The sequence below is a fragment of the Ursus maritimus genome, unplaced genomic scaffold (assembly GCF_017311325.1).
Source record: "Ursus maritimus isolate PB19 unplaced genomic scaffold, ASM1731132v1 scaffold_7, whole genome shotgun sequence".
Classification (NCBI taxonomy): Eukaryota; Metazoa; Chordata; class Mammalia; order Carnivora; family Ursidae; genus Ursus; species Ursus maritimus.
Window position 1 is genome coordinate 30,158,720 of NW_024426885.1, and position 25,801 is coordinate 30,184,520.

The 25,801-nt window shown below is 48.0% G+C and overlaps 2 protein-coding genes across 7 annotated transcripts in view; one reads left to right on the forward strand and one right to left on the reverse strand.

Annotated features, from left to right (window-relative positions):
* Positions 1-16,342, forward strand: part of MMS19 (MMS19 homolog, cytosolic iron-sulfur assembly component) — a 32,234-nt gene extending 15,892 nt beyond the window's left edge. For 2 of the 3 annotated variants that reach the window (XM_040623820.1, XM_040623822.1), the window contains 28 exons: positions 77-162; positions 555-629; positions 1,032-1,101; positions 1,458-1,586; positions 1,677-1,738; positions 5,952-6,038; positions 6,498-6,572; positions 7,177-7,254; positions 7,790-7,928; positions 8,181-8,335; positions 8,589-8,667; positions 8,954-9,079; positions 9,470-9,551; positions 9,855-9,955; positions 10,059-10,208; positions 11,129-11,284; positions 12,112-12,211; positions 12,710-12,812; positions 13,153-13,221; positions 13,439-13,565; positions 14,042-14,142; positions 14,286-14,342; positions 14,479-14,665; positions 14,985-15,067; positions 15,189-15,353; positions 15,434-15,493; positions 15,786-15,886; positions 15,966-16,342. In XM_040623820.1, coding sequence (XP_040479754.1) covers positions 77-162; positions 555-629; positions 1,032-1,101; positions 1,458-1,586; positions 1,677-1,738; positions 5,952-6,038; positions 6,498-6,572; positions 7,177-7,254; positions 7,790-7,928; positions 8,181-8,335; positions 8,589-8,667; positions 8,954-9,079; positions 9,470-9,551; positions 9,855-9,955; positions 10,059-10,208; positions 11,129-11,284; positions 12,112-12,211; positions 12,710-12,812; positions 13,153-13,221; positions 13,439-13,565; positions 14,042-14,142; positions 14,286-14,342; positions 14,479-14,665; positions 14,985-15,067; positions 15,189-15,353; positions 15,434-15,493; positions 15,786-15,886; positions 15,966-15,993 — 2,831 coding nt within the window. In that variant the 3' untranslated portion in view covers positions 15,994-16,342. The remainder of the gene's footprint in view (positions 1-76; positions 163-554; positions 630-1,031; positions 1,102-1,457; positions 1,587-1,676; positions 1,739-5,951; positions 6,039-6,497; positions 6,573-7,176; positions 7,255-7,789; positions 7,929-8,180; positions 8,336-8,588; positions 8,668-8,953; positions 9,080-9,469; positions 9,552-9,854; positions 9,956-10,058; positions 10,209-11,128; positions 11,285-12,111; positions 12,212-12,709; positions 12,813-13,152; positions 13,222-13,438; positions 13,566-14,041; positions 14,143-14,285; positions 14,343-14,478; positions 14,666-14,984; positions 15,068-15,188; positions 15,354-15,433; positions 15,494-15,785; positions 15,887-15,965) is intronic. The other variant, XM_040623821.1, reaches the window with a different exon arrangement.
* Positions 16,343-16,566: 224 nt separating this feature from the next.
* ZDHHC16 (zinc finger DHHC-type palmitoyltransferase 16) lies at positions 16,567-25,796 on the reverse strand. Of its 4 annotated transcripts, none has more exons than XM_008702224.2 (11): positions 25,592-25,796; positions 21,931-22,178; positions 21,556-21,750; positions 21,321-21,409; positions 20,909-20,937; positions 20,149-20,282; positions 19,968-20,015; positions 19,041-19,126; positions 18,243-18,366; positions 17,966-18,036; positions 16,567-17,153 (listed from the first exon to the last, which is right to left on the reverse strand). In XM_008702224.2, the coding sequence occupies exons 2-11, from the start codon at positions 22,171-22,173 to the stop codon at positions 17,039-17,041; spliced, it is 1,134 nt and encodes a 377-aa protein (XP_008700446.1). In that variant the 5' UTR covers positions 22,174-22,178; positions 25,592-25,796; the 3' UTR covers positions 16,567-17,038. The 4 variants fall into 4 exon arrangements, with proteins under 4 accessions (XP_008700446.1, XP_040479758.1, XP_040479757.1 ...); XM_040623824.1 differs by lacking the exon at positions 25,592-25,796 and adding an exon at positions 25,421-25,441; XM_040623823.1 differs by lacking the exon at positions 25,592-25,796 and adding an exon at positions 22,401-24,219.
* Between the last annotated feature and the right edge of the window lie 5 nt (positions 25,797-25,801).

Sequence of the window (25,801 nt, forward strand, 5' to 3'; positions counted from 1 at the left end):
CCCGAACAGGAACAGCCTTTATAGACTTTGGGAAGGAGCCTGTGTAAAATAATGGCTGCATTTCTGGTTTGTGCAGTGGTACACCTGATCCTATTTTATGAGAACCGGCTGAAGGACCATCATCTTGTGATCCCATCTGTCCTGCAAGGTTTGAGGGCACTTGTGAGTTCTCCTTTTTTCATTACGTACTGTGTAATTACATACTCCTCCTGCAAGGAGCCCTTTTCCAGTGAATTCTCTCCTTGTCCTTTGGGGGTGAGACTCCCAAGTGCTGAGGAACAGATGCCCAAATGTGGAACTAAACTAGTGTCAGCTAACTTCTGTTTTTAGTCTAGAGAGTAGAAGTATTTTGGGGGGACTGGAATTCAGAACCAAAGTGGAAGGAGCTGCAGAGAACTAACTAGATTGAGAAAAGAGACCACAATTGTCACTCTTGCACTTCTTCCTGAACCTGGATGTTGTGTTTCCCACTGTAACTAATTAGACCTCTTTTGGGATTGTGTCTTCAAGGCTAGAATTCCCTCCATGCTCACACATCTCCTCTTCTCCCCCAGAGCCTGTGTGTGGCCCTGCCTCCAGGCCTGGCTGTCTCTGTGCTTAAAGCTATCTTCCAGGAAGTCCACGTCCAGGTGAGTGAAGACAGTCACTTTTGTATTCTCTGTCTTCCAGCCCTGACATATATGAAGAGGATTAGATGGCAAAAAAAAATACTGCCTTCTAAGTCCTGAACTTTTTCAGATCTTTGACTGTGTTTACATGCTAGTCTTTGCTAGAAGGAGCCAGGCCATTATGTCTGACCTGTGTCCTCTCACACCTGAAGAAAGTGAAACAGACAGGTTTGGGTTGTTGGACCAACTGCTGTAACTGCTAGGCCAATAGCCATAGCCTTTCTCTGGATTTCTTCTTAGGTTCATCTTATACTAGTATAAAGAGCACTATCCACTTAGATTGTGAAGCAGGAAGTAGTTTTGTCAACTTAGGTATTCTTTGAGCACTTTCTTTACTTAGTTCCGGTCTCTCCCACCCCCAAGTCCCTGCCGCAGGTGGACCGACACACAGTCTACAGTATCATCACCAACTTCATGCAAACCCGCGAAGAAGGTAAGAGGCGGGGCTCCTTGGCGAGTCTGTAAAGCAAGCACATCCTTTTTCGCCCCATTACCAGGACTCATGTTTAGCCTGGAAGTCATATAGGAGACCCAATACTCTGGAAAGAATGAAGGGAAACTGGGGGGTCCACTCACTCCCAAGTAAAGGAATGGTAGAGTCTGGGCTAATATTTTAAATTCTCTAACATCTCTTCTTCACTGTGTACTCTCTTGGAATAGGAAAACAAAAAGGGTATGCTCTAGGAGGCAGCAAAGGTGGGATAGTGATAGTAGAGGGAGAACACAAGCCAGAAGAAAGCCCAGCTTTCTCTCTCAAGGGAGGGTAGTGACCTGTTCTCTCTTCCCCAGAGCTGAAGGGCCTTGGAGCTGACTTCACCTTTGGCTTCATCCAGGTGATGGATGGGGAAAAGGATCCCCGAAATCTTCTGGTGGCTTTCCGCATCGTCCATGACCTCATCTCCAGGGACTATAGCCTGGGTATGTCCTTAAAGCCTTGAATTAGCTGGTTAGGGCTTGTCAGATGAGTGAAAATTATAAGCTGACCTCATTGTTTCTCTGTTACCTTAGGACCCTTTGTGGAGGAGTTGTTTGAAGTGACGTCCTGTTACTTCCCTATTGATTTTACCCCCGTAAGTAGCCCCTTTTATTCATTCATTCATTTGTTCGTTCATTGATTTGTTCGAATATTCCTTGAATCGTCCTGTGAGTCAAGTACAGTTCTAGACACTGAAGGGACAACAATGAACAAAGGAGACAATCCCTGCCCTCATGAGCTTACATTTTAGTAAACTGGGAAATGGAGAAGCATTTGCCATCAGAGGAAGGATTCAGTTCAGTGGGTATTTGGGGACTCCTTAAGCGCCTTAACAGTGTACTTAGTGGTGAGGGCTACAGGATTATAAAACATGGTTCCTGCCCTTGAAGGCTGAAACATTTAAGTAACAATATGAGATTATGGACCAAAACAAGTGGTGTTATAGTTGTTCAGAGATGACCAAGTTCGGTGTGAGCTAGAGTAGTCAGGAAGGACTTCATAGATAAGATGGGGTTTCAGTTGGTTTCTGAGGAATGGTAGGATATAATCCTGGAGTCTGAGGGGTGATCTCAGGCAAAAGAAACAAATTGACAAAACAAGGAAGACCCAGTTGAGCACAGTATATACAGCATGCTCTGACCCCCTTGGGCCTTCCTCCCACTCTGCATGGGTATGCATGGGGATGTGTACTGCAAGCATTAGTGATTTCAAAGAAATGAAAGGAGTTAAATCACAGCACGCCAAGTAACATCTGAGCATTGACTCTTAGCGCTGTTAAAGTTACACAGCCATTTTGGCGGCAGGGAAGTGCTTCCCGGCTTATTGCAGTTGCCACCATGGTCCTTGGGGCACCTCTGTCCTAAAATTCTCTTTATCTCTTCTGTAGTGGCTATCACTGTTTCTAACTCAGAAGAACGTATGCCTTTAACATCTTGAAATCTCTTTGTTAGGCCACCAGGTTTCTCTGTTTTTGCTTTATTTTTTGTTTGTTTTAAAAAGATAATACATTCACATGATCCAAAATCTAAATGGTATAAAAAGGTGAAAAGTCTATCTACTATCATTTCTTTCTCTGTTGTCAACCAGTTTTATCAATTATGTCTGTATTGTATAGAACTTTCTTATCTGTAGGTAAGCGAATGCTCCCATACCCCTACCAATGGCAGCATATGTATACACTTTTGCTGTACTTGGCCCTTTTCACTTAGTATATCTTGGAGAATGCTCCATATCAGTATTTAAGTTAGTTCTTTATTCTTTATGGCTGTGTAGTATTCCTTTCAGTGGAAATACCTAATTAATTTCACTAGTCCTCTGTGGGATAAAGGTTGTTGCTAATCTTTTGTTGTTACAGGCAATGCTGCAACTTATATATCTTGTACATGTATCATTTCACATATATATGGGTATACATAGGATAAATTCCTAAAAGTGGAGTTGCTGGAATATATGCATTTATAATTTTAGGGCAGGAAAGAGTATGTCATTTACTTTTTTGAAAGGTAATAGAGTGAGCATGATTCAATATTTATTTATTTATTTATTTATTTATTTTTATTTTTTAAAAGATTTTATTTATTTATTCGACAGAGATAGAGACAGCCAGCGAGAGAGGGAACACAAGCAGGGGGAGTGGGAGAGGAAGAAGCAGGCTCATAGCGGAGGAGCCTGATGTGGGGCTCGATCCCATAACGCCGGGATCACGCCCTGAGCCGAAGGCAGACGCTTAACCACTGTACCACCCAGGCGCCCCATGATTCAATATTTAAAGGATAGGGAGGTGAAGCCTTTTATACCCCTTTACTGCCACCACCCGTTTTCCTTTTAGAGATCATCACTGCTCCCAAGTGCTTATCCATTTTCTCAGATATTCTAGGCAAGAAAAAGTTATAATGATAGGAGAATTTCTCTTATTCAGGCAGGTTTTTTTGTTTGTTTGTTTGTTTGTTTGTTTTTGTAAGTAAGCTCTGTGCCCAACATGGGGCTTGAACTCACTATCCTGAGATCAAGAGTTGCATGCTCTACCTGAGACAGCCAGGTGCCCCTCAAGCAGATTTTTGTATGTTCTGGACTGCAGTCTACATGGGAAGTAGAAAGCTCTTGTCAATTAAAATAAAGGGACACCTGGCTTTAGTGTAACTCTTTGTTACACTAAAGAGATACTCTTTATGGTCCTATCAATCCCTTTTGGCCATATGCCATCATCATAGTGGATCACATCAGTATAAGTGATGGTTCCTTTGATTTTCACTGTGCATATATGCTCACTCTAGAGCAGGGGTGGGCAAACTTTTCTGTAAAGAACCAGGTAGTGACTATTTTAGGCTTTGCAAGCTGTATCATTTCTGTCACAACTCTTCAGCTCTGCTGTTCTAACACAAACATGGCCATAGACACTGGAATGTGGTAGTGTCTGTATTGCAATAAATTTTATAGGCACAGAAATTTAAATTTCATATAATTTTCATGTGTCACAAGATAACTATTCTTTTGGGGGTGCCTGGGTGGCTCAGTCGGTTAAGCGTCTGCCTCCTGCTCGGGTCATAATCTCAGGGTCCTGGGATCAAGCCCCGAGTCAGGCTTCGTGTTCAGCAAGGAGTCTGCTTGCCCCTCTCCCTCTGCCCTTCCTCCCCCCACTCATTCTCTCTCTCTCAAATAAATATCTTTTTTAAAAAAAGGATATTCTTTTGATTTTTCCCCCACCCATTTAAAAATGTAAAAATAAGGGGACTGAGAGTACACTTACCTTGATGAGCACCGAGTAATATATAGAATCACTGAATCACTATATTGTACACCTGAAACTAATTTAACACTGTAAACTACACTGGAATTAAAAGAAAACAATATAAAAACATGCTTAACTTGGCCATACATACAGTCTCAACTGGTTGCTTCCTACTCCTAATGCAAAGGAGATACTGAATCTTCCTTCACCATCATCCTTGGGATTCCTTTATCCTTGCTCTTGGATCAGAGACCCTATTTCCCCAGGCCCTCTACTGCACCTGTATCTCTAAGATTAGAGACATCTGTCATACCTTCTCCAAAGAATTAAACCTCCAGATTCTGCTGGAGAAAGGCAGGAGCTGGGAAGCAATCTAGGTGGTCAGATTGCTTCTCTAACCCCACTCCCAATTCCAAAGGCACCTGCTACTGCCAGTTGCAAAGCTTTTTGAGGACTGCAGTGTATATGGGTAGCTACTCAGCTTTTCCCAAGTCTACTGAGGGTTCTGTTGTCTTGGCCCTCTTGAATCATTTTCTTACCCATCTGCTTTTCAGCTTCTAAAATTTTATTGCCGGCATTTTCTTCAACCTTTAGCATTACGTCTTTTCTTTTTAATTTTTAATTAATTTTTTTTTAAAGTAAGCTCTACATCCAGTGTGGGGCTTGCACTCACAACCCCAAGATCAGGAGTCACATCCTCTACCAACTGAGCCAGACAAGTGCCCCTAACTTTATGTTTTGTTTTAGATTTTATTTATTTATTTGAATGAGAGAGAGCACAAGCTGAAGGGAGAGGGAGAGGGAGAAGCAGGCTCCCCGCTGAGCAAGGGAGCTCAATGCGGGACTCCATCCCAGGACCCTGGGATCATGACCTGAGCTGAAGGCAGATGCTTATGGACTGAGCCACCCAGGTGTCTTAGCTTTATGTCTTAAAAGAAAATCCCTTTGCTATATTTTTGGTGTTGCTTCTAAAGAGGAAAAGGAAAATCTGATACATGTTTTCAGTATGGCTTTTTGACACAGAAACCATCAATGCTGTTTATGTTCCCAGAATTACACCTTTTTTATAAGGGTAAAAAAACAGAAATGTCCGTCAAAGGGGAATTATTTAAATAAATTGTAGCTTAACTATACAATGAAATAGTATCAGCCACTAAACCTAATGTTGTGAAAGAATAATGTAATACCACAGAAAAATGGACCTAATGTATTAAGTGGGGGAAAAAATCATAAATCATATGTCAAAACAATCACAGTTTTAAAAGTATGTATATTTTGAAGAGAAAACAGTGTCTAGTAACATATAGTCACAGCATATATAGAGAGTAGAAAGTAATGTACCAGAAAGGGTGCTTCTCTCTTAAGTGGTGAGGTGATAGATGGGATAGAAAATAAATGCCCAACAGACAGAAATTCCCAAGGGACGTGTAAGCATGTCTTCCTGCTGGGGCCTCCTGTCCCACTATTCTGTCCGGTTGGGCGTAAATATCAACCTATTCTGCAGGATTACTGGGTTAAATCTGTGTCCAAGGGTGGTCTGAAGAATTGTGCAAACCCTTGGCCCTTCTCCCTTTTCCAGCCACCTAATGATCCCCATGGCATCCAGAGAGAAGATCTCATCCTGAGTCTTCGAGCTGTGCTGGCTTCTACACCACGATTTGCCGAGGTGAGTCTAGCCAAAGTTAGGTATGTAGCCTCTGCCCAAAGAAGGCTCTGAAGAAAGGACAATAAGAGCGTGGGGAAAAAGAAAGTTTCAGAATACATTTTTAGCATATGGCATCCTGCAAGTGTCTTCAGGCTTATGTGGCAAGTATCTTCAGATCTTCAAAGTAGAAACCTTTACCATCTCTTTGTTTAAAATAATAATTCAATCCTTGTATGGTGCTATCTTTTAAAATCCTGCAGTATTGCCAACTAACTCATTTTTCAGGTTAACTGGGAATCTGGCCACAGCTTGGCAGAAAGGTTGGTTTACAGTCACAACCCCTGACTCAACTCTTTGTAGCTTTTTAATGTAGCTTCTACGCTGGGGACTGGTGGTAATAAGGATGTAGTTGACCTTGGTGCCTTGGTGTGGCTATGACACTACCCATCTCAGGCTTCAGTTCTTCCTTCTCTCCCACAGTTCCTGCTGCCCCTGCTGATTGAGAAAGTGGATTCTGAGATTCTGAGTGCCAAGCTGGATTCTCTGCAGACTCTGGTGAGCGATTTCTCTTTTTCGAGGGTCCAGCTGCCTTTAGACGATGTAGATATACTAAAGGAGTATGGACTCAGAGTCAGGGAATAGTTCAGTGGCCCTCATGAGAGGGATACCCAGAATCTGGGCCTATATGTTGACCCAAAACCCTCCCAGCTACATATTGTCTGGTCCATAGTAACTGAGTGGCAGCTGAGGAAAGACTGACCAGGGCTCCCTTTTATTTTTTATTTTTTATTTTTTTTTTAAGATTTTAGTTATTCATTTGAGAGAGAGAGAGAATAAGTGGAGGAGAGAGGCAGAGGGAGAGGGAGAAGCAGACTCCCCACTGAGCCAGGAGCCTGACGTGGGGCTCAACCCCAGGACCCTGAGATCATGACCCGAGCTGAAGGCAGATGCTTAACCATCTGAGCCACCCAGGTGCCCCAGGGCTCCTTCTTTATGCTTGTTTTCCATCAGTCAGGATGAGCTCCCATTTTTCTGTGACCTGATAGGATTCTTGTGAAATCCTGCTGGTTCTTCTGCTGAGAGCCAGGCTCCTTCAGGTGCCATTATGCTGAGGAAGTCTGATTGTGTAGATAACTGATACCTGCACTTTCCTTGGCAGAACGCTTGTTGTGCTGTGTACGGACAAAAGGAACTAAAGGACTTCCTCCCCAGCCTTTGGGCTTCTATCCGCAGAGAGGTGAGTATTAATTAGATAAACTCACTACTGTTAACTCCCACTTGTCAGGCATGAGGGGAAACAACACACCCTGTCCTTTTCCCTGTTACAAGCCAGTAAGGGGACATATTTCTAGTTGAATGACGGGAGAAAATCCCTACATAGGGTCAGCTGCTTGGTGATGGCACACAGTCACTTTTGCGTAGTGCCCACTTCCTGTCCTTCCATGGTAAGAAGCATAGGTCATGGTGCCTCTGGCATCATACTTAATAAGGGGATGGAGGAGGGGAGAGGAAGAGACTTAGGAAAGGGGATCCCAACAGCCACTGCTCCAAGTTGGTATCCTGTTTCTCAAAAAGTACGTATATCAATTCTAGTGAGACAAAGACTTGGTGAGAATACACCCGTTGAAAAGAAACTCACTTGCAGGGTTAATTTCCATTGCTCTGCCATAAAAGTTCTCAAAGCCTGCCTCCCAAAGGAAATAGGCAGTGGATGGGTGGGCTCTCGCCTGGTGCAGGCTCACCTCAGTAGCCATGGGATCCCTCCCTGACAGGTGTTCCAGACGGCAAGTGAGCGGGTGGAGGCCGATGGCCTAGCGGCCCTCCACTCTCTGACTGCGTGTTTGTCTCGCTCTGTGCTGAGAGCTGATGCTGAAGACCTCCTTGACTCCTTCCTTAGCAACATTCTACAGGGTAATGGGGCCATGGCAGCCATAAGGGGGGTTGAGCACAACAGAAAAAAGTTCCTTAAGGCCAGTGACCTTTTATGAGTAGCCTTCCATTTTCAGTAATTTGGGTGCTGGAGCCCTACTTGGAATTGGAAACACTTTGAGTGGTAACTGCTAGCAAACTGTCCCAGGTCTCAGTCTCCAACTTCTGTGGACTGCAGGGGAATCAGGCAACGTTCACCCTGCTCCCCAGATCTGTGATGTGCTGCCTCTCTAGACTGCAGGCACCATCTGTGTGAACCAGACATGAAACTCGTGTGGCCTAGTGCCAAACTGTTGCAGGCAGCGGCAGGTGCATCTGCTCGGGCCTGTGACCACATCACCAGCAACGTGTTGCCTCTACTGCTGGAACAGTTCCGCAAGCACAGTCAGGTAAGGAAACGGAATCTTTTGAAAAAAGGATGGGTCCTCTTGCTAGGATCCCTTTCACAGAGAGAGAGCTAAGTGTTGAGCTTGTCCCAGATAGTAGATCTTGGGTTTTGCTCTCATCAGTTGCTACTGGTTCCCTTGTTCACTCTTTTCCTGACGCTCTTATGTAAAAGGATAATTCTCCCTGCTTCAAGAGGAGCAGGAATGAAATCCTTTAAAATATTCTTTGACCCCCATATACCTTAAAACATTACAGAGCAACCAGCGACGGACAATCCTTGAAATGATCCTGGGTTTCTTGAAGCTGCACCAGAAATGGAGCTATGAAGACAAGGGTGAGATCACCTTGCAGGTGTGGTGTCCTGGGGGCTGCCGAGCACTGTATTCCTATAAAGGATGGCAGGCAAAGAAGGCTACAGAGAAGCACTCTAGAACAACAGTGGTCCTGTTGTTCTGAGGTTGTAGCACAAGAGAACAGTTATCAGATGAGGCCTGTTTATTTTTTTCCAGTGTACCTCCTGGACACCCAATGGATTAAGTTCTTTGAATCTTGCCCCAAGTTGTCTTTACATCACTGCTGAGTCAGGGTTTCCCTCTAACCTGGACTCTGTCTGTCCCTAGATGAAAGGCCGCTGAATGGCTTCAAGGACCAGCTGTGCTCACTGGTGTTCATGGCTCTGACAGACCCCAACACACAGCTTCAGCTTGTTGGCATCCGTACACTCGCAGTCTTGGGTGCCCAGCCAGGTACACTTACGAGAAAGAGAAAAGAAAGGGTATTGGTCCTTCCTTGTGATTTTCTGTCTTCAAAAAAGAGCAGCGTTAATTCCCTGGTTCTCACTGCAACTCTGGGTGATTTAGGATTTCTTTTTTTTTTTCTTAAGATTTTATTTGAAAGAGAGAGCGTGCATAAGCGGGGGGAGGGCAGAGAGACAAGCAGACATCCTGCTAAGTGGCGAGCTGGACAACGCAGGGCTCGATCCCAGGACCCTGAGATGATGACCTGAACCAAATCAGCAGCTTAACTGACTGCGCCACTCAGGCGCCCCACCGTTTGGGATTTCTAATAGGACTTTGGGAAGGGTTGTGGTGGCTACAGAGGAAGAGAGGTGAGGTTTGTGTTTCTTTCTAACACAGATCTCCTGTCTCCTGGGGACTTGGAGCTGGCAGTGGGTCACCTGTACAGACTGAGCTTCCTGGAGGAGGACTCCCAGAGTTGGTGAGAATCAAAAGCAGCAAGATAGACAAGCTGTTCCAGGGCTCTGTGCTTCTGACCCTTGACTATCCCTAGGGGAGGTGGGCCCTCTGCTTGACTCTGGCTACCAACTGATTGGAGATGTCAGACTCGTCTCTTTTGAGGGCATTAAGAAGCCCTGTCCAACTTGGTGGTGTAGGTACTTCAGTCCTGCTCCTTAGCAAGGCAAGGTTGAGAGCCCACACCCCTGAATCTGCCTAATGGGAGGCCTAAGCAAGAGAACTGTGGGCCAAGGCTCAGCTGTTGCTCATCTGCCCTGTGCCCCAGCAGGGTGGCAGCACTGGAAGCGTCAGGAGCCCTGGCCGCTCTCTACCCCGTAGCCTTCAGCAGCCACCTAGTGCCCAAGCTTGCTGAGGAACTGTGCAGAGGTGTGTGTCTCTGATCCTCTGTGGCTCACCCCTTCCCAGGGATGTTTGGGGCCTTCATGCGTGCCATCAGACAGTGAAATCATGTCGCCCGGGTTGCTTTCAGGGGAGTTAGATTTGGCTAAAGGGGATGAGCCCACCAAATGCTCCCGGCATCTTCGCTGTTTGCAAGCCTTGTCAGCCGTATCAACACATCCCAGTATTGTCAGGGAGACCCTGCCTCTGCTGCTACAGCATCTCTTCCAGATGAACAAAGGTAATGACCAAGAATAATCATCAAGGAGCTGGGTTGAATGGGGAACTATAGGCAGGTTTGGAGTTGATGTCTCTAAGGCAGTGGTTCCATTGGTATATGTAAGAGTCATATGGGAACCTTTAAGAAAATGTCAATGCCTGGGCCTCAGTTCAACTGAGTCGGTCTCTGAGGAGGGATGGAGCTTGAACAACAGGAATTGTTGAGTGTCTGGGTGATTTCAGTGTGAAGTCAGGATTGAAAAGCACCACTCTAGGGCTGTGCTACTCAAAATGTGTTCCATCAACCAGCAGCATGGGCACTGTCTGGGAGCTTGTTAGAAATGCAGAGTCTCAGGCCCTACTGATCAGAATTTGAGCAGGATCTCCAGCTCACTCATACGCACCACTGCTCCAAGGCACAAGTGACCGCAGCGGTTGCTACTGTGAACCTGTGCAAGCTCACCGTGGGCCCTCACTAATTTCCTAAGCTCCCGTCTTTGCACTGCCCAGCCCTGTGTGGCAGATCCAGTGGGTGTTCCAGCAGCCATTACATAATGGAAAGAATACCAGACTCGGAGTATGGCCGGGGTTTGACTCCTAACTTTGCACTTACTGTGACCCTGGAAAACCACTGGTAGTTTCATTTAGCCTCCGCATCCTCCTCATTGAAATGGGGGAAATGCTACTTGTCGGGTGGTTGGGAAAACTAAAGGGGAAAATGTATAAGTGCTTCTATTGCAGAGCTGGCACAGAGCCAGTTCTGCTCCAAAATCTGAATAGGTGAAAAAGAACAGCCAAGAGAAGAAAATTACTTGGCTCTTTATAAGAGACTCTTTGACTCTTTTGTCACTCCTCTTTGATTATTCTTCGCATATTCTGTATCTGAAAGACCTGGAAGTGCTTTTAAGAAAACTTTACAGAGAATATTTTCTCACCACACAGGGAGTATGATTGCAGGAACCAGTGAAGTTATTGCCATCTGTCAGAGCCTCCAGCAGGTGGCAGAAAAATGCCAGCGGGACCCCGAGAGCTGCTGGTATTTCCATCAGACAGCTATACCTTGCCTGCTTGCCTTGGCTGTGCAGGCTTCCATGCCAGGTGACTTTCTGCACCCCACACTTGTCTAGCTCTGCCTCCTCTGGACCTGAGCCCTCCACTAATGTTGAACAGCGCTGCCACCCTGAGGCCATCTGTGGTATTACATGTTGAACCAGCAGAGGAGTCTTTTGACTCCTTTGTCCCCAAAGTGAGATTTCACTTCAAGCAAAGGGTGCCAACCTGACTGGTGTTAGCAACACTCAGAAGGATGCACACCTTTTTTCTCTATAATTGCTATGTAATAAGTTTAGTTAGAATTAGGCTCTGGAGTTAAGCTGACCTGGTAGAGTTTCATCTTTACCTCCACCACTTGTTAACTTAAGTGAAGTTATTTACCTTTATGTATACCTCTGTTCCTTCACTTACAAGGGGAAGATAAAGAGTAATATCTATGTCACAGGGTAGTTAGTAAGGATTAAACAAGAATGTGTGGTGCCTTGCAACATAGTACCTAGTATGTGCCTGTGGTGGCTCCAGGTGTGTAGCTGCTATGATAATGACCCATGACGCTACATCTGCGTGATCTTTAAGTTTTGGAAAAAACTAAAATATTTCTGGAAGTTAAGAAGATCGTAATAGCTAGCTTTATTTTCCACATTGCCCAATCTAAGGACAGCACAAAGTTCTTGGGAGCTCTTTGTGACCCACGTTAGCCACTTCTGCTTCTGGTACTGTGCTGGTGCTCAGGGCTCTAGGTGCTCTGGCACTGCTAGAGGACGGGTTAAGAACTGCTGCCACTGGGACTGGAGTCGTGATGATGACAGGACCTAATCATCTGAACCATAGTCATGGCCTGGTGATTGTGTCTGTGTGTATTGATTTTTCAGAGAAGGAGCACTCAGTTCTGAGAAGAGTATTGTTGGAGGATGAGGTCTTGGCCGCCATGGTGTCTGTCATTGGCACTGCCACTACCCACTTGAGCCCTGAGTGAGTATAATCATTGATGTGGCTTGATCCTAGGCAGGAGGATAGCAATCTCGGGAAGAAGCAGCAGATATCTGCCTTCTGAGCTGTCCTTTCACCCAGAATCACATGTGGAGGGAGTTGTTTTGCTGGCAAAGTAAAAGGAAGGGGCTTTTTGGCACCATGGACTGTGAGGGTGCGGGAGGCATGGGCTAATGGTTCTTAGCTACAGATGTGCCTTAAGAATCACCTGTGGAGCTTTTTTTTTTTTTTTGAAATATATGTTGAGTTCTCTGCCTAGATTGTAAGCTCTAGGAGAACAGGGATTTAATCTATCTGGTTCACTGCTAAATCTCCAGGGCCTAAAATGGGAACAGTTCTTAGCACATAATATATGCTGAATTAATACTTGCTGAATGTGTGAATGATCATGTTCTGGCCCATTGACTCAGTGACTCTAATGTGAACCCAGGGTACTTCAGAACCCTGGCTCCTCGGTAATACGTCGTCTTCTACCCCCAGCTTAGCTGCCCAGAGTGTTGCCCGTATTGTGCCTCTTTTCTTGGATGGCGACATCTCCTTTCTGCCTGAAAACAGCTTCCCTTGCAGATTCCAGCCATTCCAGGTGAGGGTCTGGTGGATCAGAAGGGAAAGAATCTTGGGACTTTTTTTTTTAAGACTTCATTTATTTATTTGAGAGAGAGAGAGTGTGTGCGTGCAAGAGAGCACAAGCCATGGAAAAGGAGAAGCTGACTCTCTGCTGAGGAGGGAGCCCGATGTGGGGCTCAATCCCAGGACCCTAGGATCATGACCTGAGCCGAAGGCAGCCATTTAACCAACTGAGCCACTCAGGAACCCTGGGACTTCTTTGCTTCAAATTTTTAAGGCTAATCTGGAATGGGTTTGGGGGCAGACAGGCCTATTGCTGTCAGGACAGGCTTGCTAGAGCTCTTCTTCCGTTATAGGATGGCTCCTCAGGGCAGAGGCGGCTGGTTGCACTGCTTATGGCCTTTGTCTGCTCCTTACCTCGAAATGTGAGTACATTTGGGGAGTACCCTAGTTTAACCCTGACAAGGGGAGGCAGCTCCTGAGTGACTTCTGGGCAGAAACTTCATAGGCTAAGCTGATCTTCTGTTTTCCTCACTGGAGAATTTAGTCCTCATCCACCCTGGCCCCTGCTGCCACTTACTGCTGGGTATCTCTTGGAATACGAGTGTTTCTTCGTGCATCACATGGTCAGGTTTTGTGTAGGTGGAAATCCCTCAGCTGAACCAACTCATGCGGGAGCTTGTGGAGCTGAGCTGCTGCCCCAGCTGCCCCTCCTCCTCCACCGCTGCCGCCAAGTGCTTTGCAGGACTCCTCAACAAGCTCCCTGCAGGTACTGAAATGAGGCTGGGGGGTGGGAGCCTCCCGGAATCAATTACTGATGAAATCTTGGAAGTTCAGCCCTATGCTATTTAAAAAAGGAGCTGCTAATAATATAATAGGGACTCCCGAGGGACCGCCCTCAGGACAAGAGTCAAGACCAGAGTTGGGCAAAGCATTACGGGACATAAGAAGATAAGAGGGTTCAAGCAGAGCGCTTCGTCTAGGTCTGTCATCCTACTCCCCACAGGGAGCTATTAGAGATCATTTTTTACTACAAGTAGACCACTCTTTCTGAGTACTAGTTCCCCTGTGTTATGAGATACCAGGCTCTCATGCTAGTGTCCTAGAGCTGAGTGGGCAGTCACAGCCAGAATGATACTGTTCTCTTTCAAAGGCTTCTCAGGGTGCTCTGCATTTAAATGATTTACATCCTTTGTTGTTAAAGGAGAAATGTGTAGGCTCTGCATTAGTGTTTCTTATTTTCAGGGCAACAGCTGGATGAATTCCTGCAGCTGGCTGTGGACAAAGTAGAGGCTGGCCTGAGCCCTGGGCCCTGTCGTAGTCAGGCCTTCACACTGCTTCTCTGGGTAAGGAGCCAGAATGGATTCTGGCTAGAGACAATTATGTCTGGTGAAATAAAATTTCTCCATTTGACCTTCAACCATCAGCATGCTTCCTGGGGTTCTGGGGTTTGAGCGTCATGCCCTGACTGCTCTCTTTCTGATTACAGGTAACGAAGGCCCTAGTACTCAGATATCATCCTCTCAGCTCCTGCCTTACACACCGGGTAAGTCCGTTCTGGAGACAAGAGAGCTGAGGACCTGAACAGGAACTTGCGTGTTTATCACCCCAGAAACAACTGCCATCCTCCTCTTGCATATTTAAGATTCATTCTTCTCTTCTGGTACACCTCTTTCCTTCAGCTCATGGGCCTCCTGAGTGATCCAGAGCTAGGCCCAGCGGCAGCTGATGGCTTCTCTCTGCTTATGTCTGACTGCACGGACGTGCTAACCCGTGCTGGCCATGCCGAGGTGCGGATCATGTTCCGCCAGCGGTTCTTCACAGACAATGTGCCTGCTTTGGTCAAGGGCTTCCATGCTGCTTCCCAAGGTGAGAAGGGTCTAAAAGAAAGGCCCCAAATATATAGACCTTTCCTTTGCTCAGGCCACATTCCCTAAAATAATTTAGGACCTGAGTGCTTCTTTAGAGCTTCAGTGTCATCTGTACCTGAAAGGCTAAATTTCCAAATTCTTGTCCCACTTTTTTCCTTTGATGAGCCTGTCTTGCCTGTTCTGAGCTTGAGGGTTTGGGGTTTTTTTTCCCAACCTTTTTCTAGGCTGACGTCCCAGCTTCATCAGAGATTGGAGTTGAATCCCCAAGCTCTATGTCTGAGACTAGTTTCTCCCTAAGCCTTTCCATGTATTTACAGACGTGAAGCCAAATTACCTGAAGGGCCTGTCTCATGTACTCAATAGGCTGCCTAAGCCTGTGCTCTTGCCAGAGTTGCCCACGGTAAGCCCTGCAGAGCCTCAAACGGGGACTAAGCCACTGTCCCCAGCCGGGGCATGGTGAGGTGGAGGAAAAGCAGGCTCATCACATAGTGATCGTGTCTGCCTTCTCTGTGGCCCCTTAGCTGCTTTCCTTGCTGCTGGAGGCCCTGTCCTGCTCTGACTGTGTAGTACAGCTCTCCACCCTCAGCTGCCTTCAGCCTCTTCTGTTGGAAGCACCCCAGGTCATGAGTCTTCACGTGGACACCCTCGTCACCAAGTTTCTGAACCTCAGCTCTAGCCCTTCCATGGTGCGTTAAGCCCCCACAACTCTTTGGCATCTATGTCTCTCCTTTATGGGTCTCCCCTCACCCCCATGGTTGTGTTTTAGGCTGTCCGGATTGCTGCCCTGCAGTGTATGCACGCTCTTACTCGTCTGCCCACCCCTGTGGTGAGTACCTGAGATGGTCCTCTCTGGCCTGGACCCTTCTTAGAAGAGCCAGAGAGGTACTTTTTTGCCTTAATCAAGTGGGACTGGCCACCCTGCTGTGTGATTGAGGTACGAACTGTGAGGCATACACAGGCAAATTGCCTGACTACCCTGGAATAGAATGGCCATCCTGCCACAGAGCATCCTCTGGAATCACTAAAGGAGAATAGAAAGAACATTACTTATAGAGTCAGAGAAGCAGCCCTTTCAGTTGCTTTGGTTGAGCAAGGCTGTGGCTCTTCTAACTCCACAGCTGCTGCCGTACAAGCCACAGGTGATCCGAGCTTTAGCCAAGCCTCTGGATGACAAGAAGAGACTGGTGCGCAAGGAGGCAGTATCAGCCAGGGGAGAATGGTGAGTTTCTAGGTCATGGGTGAGATGGGATTGAGATGAGCCTCATCACTGATGCTGCCAACGTTCTTTTTGCCTACAGGTTTCTGCTGGGGAGCCCTGGCAGCTGAGCCCTCAGTCCTGGCCTAGGCTGTTTTGACAGACAATCTAATCTGGAATTACTAACTATCAAGCCATCTTGCCCAAGGCAGGGAGACCACTGGCCTCTGATTGCCTCTCCCTGGGCCACTGTTGCATGGCTGTATAGCATAGGAATCCTGACTTCTAATGGCTTTGTATAGTAACTGAGTGTGAGACCACTTGTGTTTGAAGAACGATCTTAGTCTTGGGGCTCCTCCATTTATTTGTCAGAAAAGGGGAGATATGCTGCTGAGGGGTGAATGCAGATGAATGTGGCTTTGAGGACCAGGATGGTGGATGTGTGTGTATCTACTGGAGAATAAAGATTTCTTTTGGTAATGGGGCTCTCAGATATTTCCCCCTCCCCACTTATGTCTCTCTGGCACCTTACTAGAACACTGCGTAAGCTAGAGGAACACTAACAGGGACTCAACAAGAATTCTTTGGGGCATCCACCCCTCCAAGTAGAGCACAGGAAGCATGACCAGAACACATACTCACTAGGCCTTGACCCTGACTTCTCCCTTCCTCACCCTCTAGTAAAAGCAAACAGAAGCTACGTATCTTTAAAAATCAAATACCTTTATTTTTCACCTTCAGCAGCATGTGAGAAGTGGCAGTGACCTCAGCAGTAGGCCTGGTGTCTTGCCCTGTTGAGAAGCCAGAATCTCTGCTCTACTGTTCAGGTGTTTTCTCAGACAGCAAGTGGAAGAGGTGGTGGCCAACCCCAGTGCTGGAACCTGGAGGAGGTTGGGGTCAGCACCTGGCAGGGTTGCTAGCTGCCTAATCTCCAGTCTGGGGCTGGAACTTCAGTTTGCCTGAGCTGAGTAAAGGGACGTAAGTCCTAGAATTTTTCCACATCGTGCCTTATTTCTGCGGTAGCCAGGAGATTGGTCCTTGAGTTTTCCCTGTATGGTACTCTAAGGCAGGCCCACTGACTCTTTTTGCCCAAGGATTCCAAGAAGCTATCCTTGGGGCCTTTGAGACAATGCGGGAAGCAGAGTGGTGCTCAAACTGTGGCTGACACAATCCAGCTCACACTGCCATCACAGAGGCTGAGTGAGCAGTCACCCAGGGAGGGGGGTCCCAGCTCATTCCATTCCCATGGGGCAGATGACTGGAAGGTAACAGCACTCGAGTAAGCCAGTGCCTACAAGAGAAGATAGAATGAATATCTTGAGTTCCAAGAGTTCCTGGTCTTCTTTCCTGATCCTCAGTCCTCAGCAAGGATTCAAGGTATCCTGAAGCTACCTTAGCATTAATCCCAAAGGTAACAAAAGTTCTGATTTGTCCAATGTGCCCTCCAGTGCCTTGAGGGCCTTTAGAGGTTTCCAGCTAAACTTCCAAGTGGCCACTACAAGCAGGGACGCAAGCACGTAATGAGGACAGGAAAGGGAAGAGGGCAGGTACTTCTGGTCACCTGGTTATTACTGTCTTGGGAGTTGCAATTTGAAAAGTGGTTTAACCTTGTCTCTTGGGCTCAGGCTTCATTTTTTTGTCTTAGGACTTATATTACAAGTAGATTACTGCAATCCCACATGTTGCTGACTTGAACTCCAGGCACTGCCATACAAATGGGAGGAGACTGGTGGTCACTATATCCTACCTAGAGGTCCCTTCTTAACAACAGCTCTCTCAGGGTTCTGTTACGGTCATCTGTAAGCCTCATACGCATGTACACTGCCGGTTTTGGCCTTAAGCCCCTTTGGCTCAAATAAACAGTGATCTCTACTCCCAGAGTCTAGATCTGCAGTGGTCCAGTATGGTAGCCACTAGCCGCATGTGCCTATTTAAATTAGTTAAAATTAATTTAAAAATATAATTTATGGGTGTATTAGCCACGTTTCAAGTGTTCAGAAACCATATGTGGCTAGTGGCTAATGTCTTAACACAGCATAGGTACAGAAAACCTTATCACAAAGAGTTCTATCGGATGGCACTGGTCTAGATGTTTTACTTTACCTTCCTGTGTCCACACCCAGGAATACCTTCCAGTTGTCCAAGCAGCCATAGTTGTAATGATTCCTAAAAACCTAGAGCCAAGAAAAACACAGATTTCTACAAACACCTTTTTACTGAATCCCCTCCTAATTTTAGAGCCTAAATTGGCTAAGCTAAGTCCCAGCTAGGCAAGTTCTGACCTTTTATGACACCTGACCTTATTGGCCCTGACCATGGCTTCTGTTTTCAGAACAGCATGTTCAGTTACCCTCCACCCCAAGCCCTCAGCCCTACTCACTCTGCCCTTGGTCTGCAGCCGACGTCTCTCCTTCCTGTTGATGTGCCTTTCGATACTAGTCTCACCTCGACTGATGAGAACAGCATGCCATACAGTTAGGGCACCCAAGGCAAGTGCTACGGAACTAAGAAAAGAGGGGCCAAGATTGGTGGGGCGCTTAGGGGAGGGGGAGGCTACAAGTAGGTCTGAATCTGAAACTGAGCTGAGCAATAATGATCCACTGGAGACCTCTCTGCCTAAGTCTTATCTCCCAGCCTACGTCCTAGGTGAGTTGTTGTTGCTTCACTATGTCTATAAAAAAACATCAATGCAGAAGTATCAGTATGGACTAAGAATAAATTACATGGAAAGAAGGGTGGGGAAACAAGTCTACATTGCTAATAAGAATGTTCCATATTTCCTAAAATACCCATGCTTAGGAAACAGCAGCAGGTAGTGAAAGCACCAGTTTTAGAACAGGCAGCACACAATTCAGATTGCAGCTCTCCCATTCCCAGCTGTGATCACACCGCAACTCACTTCACCCTCTCATCTTCAGTTCTTCTCATCTGGAAATTGCACTGCCCTACCCTGAGGTAGGAGTTCAGCTTACCTTGGCACATCACACTCAGTCCTAGCATCCTTAGTGTTCCCTGCCCCAAAACACTGAAGAAAATGAAGCACTGACTCTTTGCCAAGCTAAGTCACACTAAGAACAGTGGCAGATGACAGAGATGGGTCCCTGTCTACACATGGGCACTGGGACGGTTTTCCTGAAGCTGCCCCCCACTTAAACTGTCAAAAATGAACGTTCCATACCTGCACAGGAACCAGAGGTAGACAAGACTCTTGTGAGTCACCCTTTCTCTGAAGGAGAAGGTGGGTGGTGGGGTCTGATGATACGTCTAGAAAAAGAACAGCAAGGTGGTTCATTTGCTCTGTTGGTCTCCACCACAGCCCCCAGCACCTGCAGGCAGGGAAGTGACCAAAGCCCAGGGTGAGAAAGTAGGGAATTAAGCCACAGAGGAGTCAAGGGTGGCAGCCAGATGGGTGGGCCAAGCCTGGCAGCATCATCATGTGGACACACACTGGGCAGAGCGGGTCTGGACAGGATGGCAAAGCACAGGAGGAGCCGACCGTGGGCCTTCAGATTTGACAACACAAATGGGGCTCCAGGGGAAGCCACTCCACTTCCCAGCGAGAACTCCCTCACTATGTGGCTGCAATCCTCAAGAGAGGAGGCCGGGCCCACACCCAGAATACAAGCACAAGCAGGGAGAACTGAGCTCCGCAAAGGGCAGAGGTAAATGGTACAGTCGTGAGCCCAAGACTTCTCAGAGTAAGGGGTCCTAAAAGGCCTGGGAGAAGGGACGATCCTGACAACGGATGCAGAAAGACCAGGAACAAAGGGTGACCAGACTGGCCCAGTCTGATCTCTGTCCCCTGGAACCCCATTACACAGACTAACACAGACTCCTTGCTGCTCAGGCCATCACCAAGGCAGAGTCCTCGCTCAGCCCAAAGAAGGTGATAATGGGATAGAGAGCCCCAAACTATCAAAAACCAGGAACTTCAGTTTACCCCAGGCGACTTAGTCGGCCCATGGCAGATAGCCTCCCAGAACACCCCGATCCAGCCTTGAGAGGCAGCCTCTACAACTCCACTAGCAGGTGGGCCCCCGCTGCCTCAGCAACTCTATACCCCCTGGCCTGAGCAGCAGGAGGCAGTGGGGTGGGGACGGCCCACCTGGTTGGCAACCGCCTGTAGTTTGTTCTTGTCGAGCTGTTTCATTTTCTAAGGGGATGGAAAACAGTGCCGGTTATACTCTCAGGCCTCTAGGATGGGGGTGCTAGCAGCCCCACTCCTTAGGACAGATTCCACGCCCCAAAATTCTACTGAGCTATCCTGCTCCTAACTATGGGCTCACCTCGATGGCAGCATAAGCTTCCCGGAAAAGGTCCCAACTTCCGTAGCTGCAGTAGACACAGCCCAAAGTCATGAAAAAGCAGAAAGAGAAGAAGTACCGATGGTTATAGTGGCCCACGCAGTTGTTTAGCCAGGCTGGTGGGGGAAGGATTAAGGACAAGATCAAACACAGCTTCTGGTCTCTCTGATTCATCCCTGCTTTATCCATTCATGATGGCATCATCCAAGCACAGGGCTTCCAGTCACCAAGAACTGTTTCCCAAAGGCAGGAAAATATGGGACTGTTTCCAGAGGTTAAAGCTTTTCAGAGCCTTCACTAGTCCCACTGGAAAATTGTGAAAACTGAAATCCTTCAGCAAAATGAATCTGCCAATACTTCAACTTCAACTTAGCTGGGGTTAACCAGCCACCTGTATGGGACAGCAGAAGGGGACCAATGCTTCTATCTGGCACACCCAGTGGACAATGAAGCCCAAACATCTCTTAACATCCCACAAATGTTAGCATGACAGTCTACAAAAGAACTGTTATAATAGATGCCCTGCTCCAAGATCATCTGTCCCATAGAGCTTGTAAACGTCCTCCTTCCCCCCCGCTCCCCACCCCCGGGAGATGGCCAGTCCCCACCACTCCTCTTCTACTAACTTTTCATGAGCCCAGTGCTCTTGGAGGGATGATGCCTTGGCTGTGGCCCTTAACCCAGTGCATGGCTCTGGAGCTACAGAAAGAGGCCTCAGGCGGAAGAGATCATAAAAGGATACGACAGTGGTGATCCATCTTCAGCACACACCTGTGAGGGAGGGACACAGGCTCTGTTACGGTGGCCAAGGTTCTTGAGAGGTCAGTGTCAATCCTTTCCTACAAGGCCCAGCATCCTGCTGAGGTGGAAAGGGCACAGACTTTGAAGATAGCCAGGCCTTGCTTCAAACCCTGCTGCACTGGCTACATGACCTTGGATGAGGTGAACTCATCTCTGAAGCTCAGTGTCCACAAGTGACAATGCCTAACCCGGGACCATCCTGAGGACCAGGTGTCACGATGCGAGGGCACACTGCCTGGTATATGACAGGCATTTCACAAACGTCTTCTGAAACTTTAGGTCTAAATTTTGCCCTACGGTTTCAGCAAAAAGGGCCACAGCTGGGGTTCACAGCGAGCAAAGCCAAGACCCACCTATTGCAGATGCTGCAGTGGTGTGTTCGGGCTGGCTTGGGGTAAATGCACTTCTTACAGATGGAGACTGTTGCGATATCATTCCTGCCCTGTGCAAAGGGAGAAAAGCATCACGACAACGGTGGCAGCACAGTTTTGTACCTCAAAAGATACCAAGGCGCACCCCCTCCCCACTCCTGGGGCCGGCTCCCACAGCCTGCAGCTCTATCCCTCCCACATGCCCGTGGGGACCCACCTGGGGTGGATATCCAGGTGGAGTGGTGATGGCCTGGTAGTAATGGAAGACGATAAGGATCAGATTCCAGTGGCTGTAGAAGAAGTGCCAGCAGAGCCGTGGCACTGAGTATGTTCGGAGGATGAGGGGCAGGACACACAGGTAGGCGATGGCCACGATGGAGCTGGTCAGCACAATCACCAACACCACGAACACCTGCCAACACCAGTGAGGTCAGGGAGACACAGTGAGAGTTTGCCAACACCAAGAGACGACTCAGGAATTTCCCTGGGGTAGGGGGCTGCTGTGGGTCCCAAACCCAATGTGGGTCCACTAGACACATGTCCTTCTGCTACCCCAAAACATCCCTTTTCCTGCTCCCTGGGCATCACTCACCACCCCACACCAGCGGATCACGTTGTCCACCAGCCAGTAGATAGGCTCAAAGGCAGCATCGACAGCGGTGTCACTGCCCCCAAAGGAGTTGTAGAGCAGGGAGCGCAGGCAGACCTTGCCATAGCGCCAGCGCTGTACCAGGCCCCGGAGCAGAGGTGGGCAGCGGCGCCTGTAGCCCAGGAGCAGAAGCAGGCGCAGGCAGAGGCGGGCGGGACCCAGCAGCAGGCTCCGCTGGCCCCGCATGGCTCCTAGGAGAGCACACCATTGTGAGGAGCCAGCCGGGTCCTGTCCCTCCCTATCCCACCAGGGAGAAGGAGGCAAAGACCTAGAATGAGGCCCACCTGGGCCAGTCACCAGCTGTGGGAGGTAGGAAGGTCACTTCGCTTCTCTGCGGAATGGGTGGGGCCAGTGTCCCAACCAGATTACATGGGGTAGGGTCTGGAGGTTGAGCCTGCAGAAATCCTACTTACATTATACCACTCGGGTGCACAGCAAGTCCAAGGTGATGCACACCTAGAGTAAAGGGCCAAGGAGAGGCAGGCAGCTCCAAGCCAAGGCAGGGTCTTTGGGGTTGTCTGTGTAGACAGACCACTGGGTGGAGCACAGCCGACATGCACAAAGCTGCCACCATGCCTCTGTGGGCATGGCCATCCTAGCAGAGGATTCCAGGGGGGTATCCTGCCTGCTGTAGCCCATCGACCTACCTCCTAACAATTGTTCTTCACCAAGGACTGGTGAGTGGGGGAGTAAGCGATAGCATGTGGATCCTACATCTAGACCTGCCCTGGTGCCGAATCTCTGCAAAAGATAGTCATCTTTCCTACTTCCTCTGGGCTGATGTTACAGGCCACCAGACCCAACCTGGTAGCACGAGAGTCCCAATCTCCTGTCAGGACACCTCAGCTACCCTGTGTGACATAAGATGCTTTGTCTCCAATTCCAGGCCCAGCCCCACCCCCAAGGAAGCAAAAGCCAAGACAACTTCAAGAATTCACAGCAGAATACCACAGGCAGGAGACCCTGGCAGTGGGAGGGGGGCCTCCATGCTGTGGCCCATGAAGACCACAGAGCCTAGCCTCTGTGATGAGTCTCCCCTGCCCAGCTCTAGCTGGACACTCATGAGTCTTCTCTGCAGCTGCTGCCCTTGGCCCCAAGCCTCCCAACCAGCCTTCCCCCACTCAATAGCTATGGGAGGTCAGCAGCCCTGGCAACGTCCAGAACAGAAGTCATGGACTCCTTCAATGTTAGTCTCATCAATTCTGCAGATTAAAGCCCTTACCAGAAAAAAAATTATCTGGTTTTCCCCTAGGGCTACTATGTCCTCAGCAACTCCACTGACTTATTTAACAGGCGTTCAAAACCCAAGAGAAACTGGAGGAGGCTGGTCCACTGTAGTGATGGTTTCAGTTCAGTAACTGGAGCAAGGTACTCTCCTTGCACATGGGCTTATCACTAGAGGCCTTTCAAAAAAAAAAAAAAAAAAAAACCACTTCAATACCTCCTTCCACAAGCCTTGTAATGACCTAAGGCAAAAAGGAATCCAGCAGACAAGGCCAGCAAAGAGAAGAAAGACAATTCGGTAAGGACCTACTCTGCATCAGGATAAAGAAACTGGCCGTTCCCATCACTCCTAGAAGCCAAGAGACTTAAGCAGCAGTGTAGAAATGAGAGAAAGGAAAAAGTCAGCCTTCCTACTTCCTCTTGACTTGGAGTCCTGTTGCTTGGAACCATGTTTTGGCTTGAAGCATGAATTTTCAAAATAGTAAATGGCCATAGTCAAATGTAAGAGATGAACGAATATTCTACCCCACAACAAATCCAAGTGACTCAGATTGTCCACATCACTGTTCATTCCCTTACTGTGGCTAATGGACAGTTTCCTATTTGCTAAAATACTCTTTATAGCAACAGCTTGCAAGTAAGATGCATTCCTCAGCTGTTAATAAACACGAATTATATGCTATCTCTCCTATCTACAAAAAACCCAGAAACATTCCTTTTCAGATTCTCCACCTTTCAGATTGTCCTCAACCACCTCTGGTATTCCTGAGCTCTATAGGAAATGCCTGCCTCAAGGACTAGACTTGCTCTCATCTACCCCATAACTTGATTACTTAGGGTTCCATTCTGCCCCTAAGTAGTTCTGTGACCTTGGACAAATCACCAAACCCTGCTGGAACTCAATCTTCTTGTGTTCTCATTCAGTGACAGGGTAGGGTTAAATGCTAAGGTCCCTTCCAGCTCTGACCCTTTATCGTTCTATATATACACTTGGTTAGGGTATAAATGAAATGTTCACAAAATGCTTAGCACGATACCTGGCTCATAGAAGGGCTCAATAAATGCTTGTTGAAAGAATGGAGGATGCAGAAGCGGTGAGGCTGGTCAGACATCTATCTGTGCTACAAATAATAGCGAGTGCACTCCTGCCAACGTGGTAACACTAAAAAAGTATCTGATGCTATCATTCTTCACAGTCAGTAAAGAGAAATAGAAACCACTGTTAGAATCATAGCACTTAAGAGCTAGAAAGGATTTTAGAAAACATGTCCAACCAGAAATCAACCCAAACATGTAAACTGAAAGCTTGTAGAATCAGAGCTACAGACTAGACTTGAGTGAAGAGTCTGAAGCCAACTCCCTCGCAACTCATTTTAGCTAGTGGGGCTTAGGGGGTATGGGGATGCCAGGGAAGAGATACTGTGGTCCATGGGACCACACTTGAACATACGGAGCTCTCATTTCTCAGGAAATTGAGCTAAAGCAGAATTGAAAAAAAAGTGTGTGTGTGTGTGTGTTGTGGTTGGGGGTGGAGAATTAGAATTAGCTCTGCAAAGCAGAGCTTCACTATCACCCCAAGCAAGAGCCTTTAGCACTCTGATCCCTCAGGAGCAACCACAGGTCATAGTGACATCTGCCACCAGATCAGAGGGGCCTGAAGGCCACAGCACTCCCCTCTTTCCAAGGCTCTAAGTCACCATCTGTTTTCCAAGGGGAAACTGGATTGGAGGAGGCTGGAGGGTTTACACTGGGAGGCACATATTCCAAAGCCACCAGAAGGCAAGGGAAACTGTGATGAAGGTCGTAGCAAATCTCAAATGGACAAAGATGCTGCTCTCAGGACGTTTGCTGTGTTAAGCAGTAGTTGTCAGTCATCAGTAAGAGCAGCATTCTACTCATGTGCAGACTTCCCTTCCGGACTAACACGCTTCAAAGAGGAAAAGTTAAGTATGGGCCCACACGACCTGGGATCCGCTTGAGAGGATAAGACTGCAAGATCTGAAGCTGCAGTCACAAAAACCCGAAAAGGGCTTTATTTCTGAAAGAGGTGGCGTCGTCAAAGTGCGATGGACTGGAAGTAAAAAAAAAAAAAACTTGGGTTCCGGTTTGGGCTCTACCTTGAACTATCTATGAGCCATTGGACAAGTCAAATCCTGTCTCTGGATCTGAGTTTCCAAATCTGTAAAATGGGCAAGTTGGGGTGGCTGACCTCCTTCCAGCTCCGCGCGTTACAGCCGCCCGAAGGGTGCACTCCGCCAGGCTTGTGCAGGGCGGGGCAAGGAGAGAACAGGAACCCGAGCTCACGAAAAGGCCCCAAACAGGGCCCGACCCTAGAAAAAAGGGCAGTACTGGGGAGCAAAGGCCGCGGCACCGCTCTTACCTGCCGCCTGCCGACTCCCCAGTCAGCCAAATGGAGCCCCGCAGCCTCCTCCGCCGCTCACTGCCACCCCCTCCAGCTCCGCAACCCGGCCGGGCCCGGCTCAGTCCAACCAACCATCACCCGCCACCCGCAACACTAGCCCGCAGACGGACCCGCCGCCAGCCCATCCTGGATCACAGGCGCACGCGCAGGCGTTCCGGAGCCCCGCCC